The sequence below is a fragment of the Oryza sativa genome, chromosome 6 (assembly GCF_034140825.1).
Source record: "Oryza sativa Japonica Group chromosome 6, ASM3414082v1".
In the NCBI taxonomy this organism is placed as follows: Eukaryota; Viridiplantae; Streptophyta; class Magnoliopsida; order Poales; family Poaceae; genus Oryza; species Oryza sativa.
Window position 1 is genome coordinate 31,170,269 of NC_089040.1, and position 7,695 is coordinate 31,177,963.

A 7,695-nucleotide genomic window follows, 5' to 3' on the forward strand; every position below is an offset into this window, starting at 1 on the left:
AAATAAACTAGTGATCCATTTCATTATAAACTAATCAAGGTTATGAAGAAACAAACTAATCCTTGATAGCAGAGAGAGAGAGAGAGAGGCAGGTTTTGGGGGTGTAATAAAAACGGGGTACAGACACACAAGTGGACAACGGAAGCATCAACTGCCCCGGCCACCCGCCGTGTTTCTGGAGCGCCCCCCAAACCACCCCACCTCACACACAAACACCAAACACCCACTCCCCCCACCACCCACCTCCCGCCACGAGTCCACACGGCCCCACCTGTCATTCACCCCGTACTCATTCATTGCCACCTCCCCTTTCTCCCCCTTTTCCGTTTCCCACGCACGGCTTCCGTACGCGGCGCCACGAACGGGTCACTGACGCGTGGGCCCACCCCCTCGTGGGACCCGCCACCAGAAAGGCGTTACAATAAAAAAATATTTCCTGGCACTTTTGCACATTGGCCCCTGGGAAAACGTGGAATTGACAGTCGCCTCCCTGGAGTGATGTAATGTAAGCCCGAGGTGAGGTGGGGGAGGAGAGAGAAATTGGTAACGAACGCCATTTCCGATTTCTCTCTCTCTCTCCTCTTCTTCTTCTTCTTCTTCCCCAACGAGCGACTCGCCTCCACCTCCTCGACCTCCACCTCGCGAGGCGGCGGTGCGGGGGGCCCCAAACCCTAACCCTAATTCCGCTGCGCCCGCGCCCGCGCCCGCGCGCGCCGACAGGCTGTTGTTGTTGTTGCCATGGGGCAGTGCTACGGCAAGGGCGCGTCGGGGAGGACGGCGGACGATGAGGGCGGGGTGGTGACGGAGCACCAGTCGCCGCCGCCGGCGAACGGGCTGCCGTCGACGCCGCCGCGGCAGCAGGCGCAGGCGCAGGCGCAGCAGGTGGGGACGCCGAGGCGGCGTGGGAGTAAGTCCGGATCGACGACGCCGGGGCACCAGACGCCTGGGGTGGCGTGGCCGAGCCCGTACCCGTCCGGGGGCGCGAGCCCGCTGCCGGCCGGGGTGTCGCCGTCGCCGGCGAGGTCGACGCCCAGGAGGTTCTTCAAGCGGCCGTTCCCGCCGCCGTCGCCGGCCAAGCACATAAAGGCCACGCTCGCCAAGAGGCTGGGTGGGGGGAAGCCCAAGGAAGGGACGATACCGGAGGAGGGAGGCGTGGGCGCTGGCGGCGGCGGTGGAGGGGCCGCGGATGGGGCGGAGACGGAGAGGCCATTGGACAAGACGTTCGGGTTCTCGAAGAACTTCGGCGCGAAGTACGAGCTCGGGAAGGAGGTGGGGAGGGGCCACTTCGGACACACTTGCTCCGCCGTCGTCAAGAAGGGCGAGTACAAGGGACAGACCGTCGCCGTCAAGATCATCGCCAAAGCTAAGGTCAGAGCTCGCTGCTGCTGGTGGTGATAAGCTGCTTTTTTAAGCTCTGGTTCACCTTTTTGTTTCATGAATTCAAAATTTAGTTGTTGCCGTCGCGCCATTTTTGAAGAAATAACTGAAATCTAGGTCAGTGTTATGATTCGTATGATCGAGATTGAAGGATAGAAGTAACTGAGATTTAGGAATTTTGTCTTATTATATTATCCCCCCCCCCCCAAGGATACTGGCACAAATGGAAGATTGCGAATCTCGGATTTTGCCACATTAGTTCTACATTGGCGATTGGTTAATCTTGCTCAGTTTCTGGAGTAGGATTATCTCATTCAATTTCATTTTTTTTGAGGAGTTTGTCTTTCAGAGAAATAGACAGTAAGGTTGAACCAGGATATTTCTGCATTTTCCTCCTTTAGAGAGTTACATTTGTTTTTCTTTTTTGACTGGAAACAGTAGGGGAAGATAGTTGCATTTGTGAGGGACGAACAGTTACCCAAGTCTTAATTTGTGGTGTGAAGAGGCTTTTGGATGCAGCTAGTACATTGATTAAATTGGTGACTTAGCCAATCGTTGCTAGTGATAAATGATATTCTAACCAATCAGCAGTACATGTCCTAACCTACCTTTTTTATCTGTCCTTTTTGGCTTTTAGTTAAGGATTGTCGATTTTGAGGTGGATTTTCATGTGACACATCTGGGGAAAAGCTGACATGAATACACTGGTCTAGTGATCAATTATCGGTATTTTTAGTCCATATGAGACGGTAGTTTCGAAAAGCACATCATAGGAAAGAGAGGTTTTGGGTGTCACCATTTGCCAGTCACAATTCACAATCAGTGGGAGGTAGTGTCACAGCAACTGCAGGCTGACATGTACTAAAGACATTTGAAGTGGAGAAAGATCCAAGGAGGCTACAGAGCTTAGAGTTGATTTAGGAGACACATGGCATATGGTACTGTTACTTAATTGAGTGATACAACAAAAATGGGTAGAGTGCCCTTTGGTTGTTATTTATTGTCAGGGGCTTCATGGATCAGGCACTACATAATTCGAAATGATTCATGATCTGAATATGAATTGGCCTGATTGTCTACCACCACAACAGATATTCACATTGCTTTTTAGGATATCAGATATGTCATAGCTGAGTATCGGTGGTTCCAACTGGTTTATTTATGGAATCTGAACATCAATAGGCATCTGCTTTACTTTTAGCCTTTCAGAAAAATCATTTAATTATTTGAAGAAAACTGTTTCATAGTTTTTAGAAATATTTTTAATACATTCTGGATGTTTGTTGTCTAAACAGTTAAATATATCACAAGCTAAATATTTGCTGGCAGACTGCATTAAATGCCAAAAATCTGGGACCTTGAGATAATGACAAACCATTTTTAAACTAACTGGAAGATTCGGTAGCACGTCCAGTAGCCCTAGTGGGAGGCTCATACGGTTAATCTTGTTATCACTTATCAATTAGTAACCATCTCAGGAGACCCTTTCTTGGGTCAAAGATCAAACCGACATGATATTTAACACACAAATGGTTTCCTTAGAGTTTAGAAATTAAGTTTACTCTATGCAGCGCAAGTTTCTTATAATCAGTCTTCAACTCAACCTAGCAGCAGTTTAACATGATAAATAATGGGATTTCCGCAGGGCAGCTAATTGTCAAGTGTCCTATTGTTGCTCCGGTTCCCTTGATCCAACTTTATAAAATAATTTATAAATGAAAGCATGCAATGTAGTAGAATGGGTCCTACTTATCGTATTATTTGATTTGTTTGTTCTCTTTTCATTGATGTGAACTGCAATGGTGCAAGTACCTTCACAACGGCACCTATAAATTTATTGCAGTGCCTAGTTCTTCGAACTGAAACAAAAATTTTAGCAACTTACTTTTAACAATTTACTCTTGTGTTTGGCAGATGACAACGGCAATATCCATTGAGGATGTTCGTAGAGAAGTAAAAATTTTGAGAGCGTTATCAGGGCACAATAATCTCGTCAAATTCTATGATGCATGTGAGGATGGCCTCAATGTCTACATTGTCATGGAGTATGTTTTTTTATGACTTTTATATGTAATTTTAACCAATATACTTAAGATTTTTCTACAGGCAATATTTGATCTCAGATTACTTGACACGCATGCAAAATATCTTGTCTATGAGCTCCACAGTTACTTTATTATTATCTGCTTTTTTCCTATTCTATCTACTGATGTTTGTGTTATCTACTAGTCTACTACCTACCATTGCAGAAAATCACTATTTGTCGCACCTTATTTAATATTGTTAAGGAAGTAATTTTCCAATCATTTTTCCTTAACAGATTATGTGAGGGAGGAGAATTGCTAGACAGAATATTAGCCAGGTACTTTCTACATTTTTCTTTATGCATAGTAGTAAACTAATACTATCTCTGTATATTTGTTAATCCTTACCAATTATGCTAACCTGAACTATTGAAGAGGCGGGAGATACACAGAGGAAGATGCCAAAGCGATTGTTGTACAGATTTTGAGCGTAGTAGCCTTCTGTCATCTTCAGGGGGTAGTGCATCGTGATTTGAAGCCAGAGGTGTGCTTTGAAATCTTGGAACTAATTTATGTGTAGTTTACATTCGTATACGTATGCAGTCACATTTGTAAATTATACTTGTAGAATGCTAGGCTATTTTTATGACATAGTTCTATTCTTTTGTCCAGAATTTCCTTTTCACAACCAGGGATGAAAATGCTCCCATGAAGTTGATTGATTTTGGTCTCTCTGATTTCATTAGACCAGGTAATAAACTAGTCTTCATCTTTGTGTGTACTAACATGCATTCCGTATTAGGTATGGCTTGTGGATAATCTTGATTTATATAGACTACCTTGGCTTGTTGTTCATGCCTATTGTTTACATTCTGTGCTGTGGCATCCTGTCCTGGGCTAATTCATTTTACGTTAATCTGAGTTATCTATATTCCAGGTTGACAATGCATCATTCATTTTTTGTGGCTTGTGTCCTGATGCTTTTAATGAACTTTGGCTAACTATTTTTCTCTTCACTGTTGCTTGGTATTTCATTAGCTGACCAGACACCTTGTTCTTTGTATTTTGTGCTATATAATGCAGATGAAAGGCTTAATGATATTGTTGGAAGTGCATATTATGTTGCCCCAGAGGTTTTACACAGATCATATAGTATGGAAGCAGACATTTGGAGTATAGGTGTCATAACGTACATTCTGCTCTGTGGCAGTCGGCCATTCTGGGCACGAACAGAATCAGGAATATTCCGATCTGTGTTGAGAGCTGATCCCAACTTTGATGATTCACCGTGGCCTACAGTATCAGCTGAAGCTAAGGATTTTGTGAAGAGATTTCTGAACAAAGATTACCGCAAAAGAATGACCGCTGTTCAAGCACTGAGTAAGTTGTCAACATTATTATCTATAACTGTTGTGTAGTATGGCACTAGTTGTTTTATTTCTCTATCATAAATCGTATATGAGAGGATGACACTTGTTTTCTTTGGCAGCTCATCCTTGGTTGCGAGATGAACAAAGGCAGATCCCGCTGGACATACTCATCTTCAGATTAATTAAGCAATACCTCCGCGCTACACCTCTTAAACGGTTGGCATTAAAGGTTCGTTATAGATTATCATGATCTTCTCTGCATCTGTAATTATTATTTTGATGTTTCACTGATTTTACTGATATGTACTCTGGCTAATAAATTTGCATGGACTGGCTAAATGTTTTGTTATATGCACAAGATCATGGCTGGCTGGCTGTATGTAAGATGCAAGGGCCTAGTTTGGTTAGGACTGCATATCTTATCTCTTGCAAAATAATTGTCAGCATCATCGGTGCATATGTTATATACTATTGTCAGGTTGTTAGGGATGTTCATATATTAAGGAGCTGTCAAGTTCCCAAGTTAGTCTCCCTAGACTAATTTGGGAGAAAAATAATAAAATGATAAAAATAAAAGATGAAGGCTGTGTTAACTATTAACTCTGCCAAGTGGAAAAACTGAATATGCTTGCAGTATCATTCCTATGTGTGGTATAAAGCGTGTGGATCCCTTTCCTGTCCTTACATGTGCTTTGGCTAAGCTTTTACTGATAGTCAAGTTGTGTCTTTCGTTTATGGCCTTGCATTTTTCCATGTGTTACTGTGGGGGTGGTATCAATTAGTGGACATGGTTTTGCTCAAACTTGTGCGTTAAAAGTCCTTGTTATAAATTTGCTGATGCCAGCAAATTGTGGTGCAACTCAACCATATATTTGTTTATTACTGAAATCTGAGTACTGTCACAGGCACTATCCAAGGCTTTAAGGGAAGATGAACTTTTGTATCTCAAACTGCAGTTTAAACTGCTCGAACCTAGAGATGGGTTTGTATCACTTGACAACTTTCGGACGGTGAGTTTACCATATTATTTCTGACTACCTCATTGAGATAAAGGCACACATGACACTTGTCATCCAATGTGCATTACATTACCTGTAAGTAAATCATAGTTTTAACCTCTTAATTCACTATCTTATTCAGGCACTAACGCGATATTTAACTGATGCTATGAAGGAATCGAGGGTTCTTGAATTTTTGCATGCGGTAAGGAAATTTCACCGACGACTTTAAGTACTAGGAGAATGTTCAATTTGTATTGACCTATATTCAAAGTACAAGATCATGCAAAGTTACCAGAGAGCATAATTTCCAGTTGTCAAGCAAAGGCTCATTTGGCATGCTGGATGGCTGTTTATCTTGTACATGTAGTAGAAATTAACCATATTTTGATTGATATTGACCATAATGTGATTAATTTGTGATGCACAACAAGAGTTGTACTATCACCCTTCTATGGTACCTGCTTAAATATTTATATTACTATACGAATTCCATCATTACCTTTAATGCTGAAAGCCATATACTGAATTTTTTTGTTGCAAAGCCATACAACCAAAGCTATTATGATGAACTGATGGCCATTATTGCTTTGTTTGTTTCTTTTCTAACTCCTTGCATCCTGTGTTTTTTTTTAATTTCTTAAAATACATCTCATTGGTGGTTGAAGTTGCTGATCTCAGTGTTGTGTATATTGATTCTATCCCAGTTGGAACCACTTGCATACAGAAGAATGGACTTTGAAGAGTTCTGTGCCGCAGCAATCAGTCCTTACCAGCTTGAGGCACTGGAAAGGTGGGAGGAGATTGCTGGAACAGCTTTCCAGCAATTTGAACAAGAGGGCAACCGAGTCATATCAGTTGAGGAATTAGCACAGGTATTTATGATGATTTCCATGATCCCATCTGACACCACAGCTGCCTTAGTTGGTAGGGTAATGTTTGTGTGGATAATATTGTTGCAATTTCACTACCATGGTTTGTGGGATCCATGGAGAAGTAACATTTTTTCTCGTAACTATAACGGTTACCCTGACCAACCTTTCTCTGTACAGGAATTAAATCTTGCTCCAACTCATTACTCCATCGTTCAAGACTGGATCAGAAAATCCGATGGCAAGCTAAACTTTCTCGGGTTTACCAAATTTTTACATGGTGTCACAATAAGGGGCTCAAATACAAGACGGCATTAAGCGATTTGCAAAAGAAAATGTATTCTTTTCTCTTCTAATTTTAAAGCCGCTCATTATGTGACCCTGATTGATGTTTTCCCCTCCTGCTCCTATCCCTCTGGTCAATATGATCATTATTCTTGTTCGTGCTGCTGTCGGCTGTTGTCATCATAGTTTTTTGTAGAGAATACATGTAAAGATCTTTTGTAATGAATCGAATGATATGTTTGTTCAAGAAATATAGTGTCATGTTGTTCTTTTTTGCCCAGTAATTTCAGACCTTCCTACAAAATACAAATCATTTGTCCATGAATGCATCATTGTCGATACATTTGTTAGCTGAATCTTCTCTCTTAAGCTGTCATTCTTCATATTCTGTTGCAAACGAGCCATGGTGCAGACTGCAGAGCCCAAAGGGAGATTCTTCTATGGCCGTATTGCAGCATTGCAAATGGGCCTGAAGATGGCAAAGCGAAGTGCACCAACTCTTAGGGCTGTTCATATTGAAACCAAAATAAATCTAACCAAATTTTGGTAAGTTGTCAATATTATCAAAATTTTGTCAGGATTTCTTATGTATTTACTAAATTTTAGCAAGAAATTTAATGTATGTATATTTTTAGCAACTTTACAAAAAATGGTATGGTTTGAAATGACATAAATCTGAACAGCCCCTTAACCACTTTAGTTAGATCAAGCTTCAATCAACAATACTCTGTCTGGATATATTTTTTAACATAAAATTAAAATTATTATA

At 41.6% G+C, this 7,695-nt stretch overlaps 1 protein-coding gene across 1 annotated transcript; it reads left to right on the forward strand.

The window, feature by feature from the left end:
- Positions 1-542: 542 nt before the first annotated feature.
- LOC4342059 (CDPK-related kinase 3) lies at positions 543-7,210 on the forward strand. The gene is made up of 11 exons (XM_015788742.2): positions 543-1,368; positions 3,292-3,422; positions 3,698-3,739; positions 3,837-3,945; positions 4,074-4,152; positions 4,485-4,781; positions 4,891-5,000; positions 5,677-5,781; positions 5,912-5,974; positions 6,477-6,644; positions 6,822-7,210. Exons 1-11 carry the CDS (start codon positions 739-741, stop codon positions 6,957-6,959), a joined length of 1,872 nt encoding a protein of 623 aa, XP_015644228.1. The 5' UTR covers positions 543-738; the 3' UTR covers positions 6,960-7,210.
- The last annotated feature ends 485 nt before the right edge of the window (positions 7,211-7,695 follow it).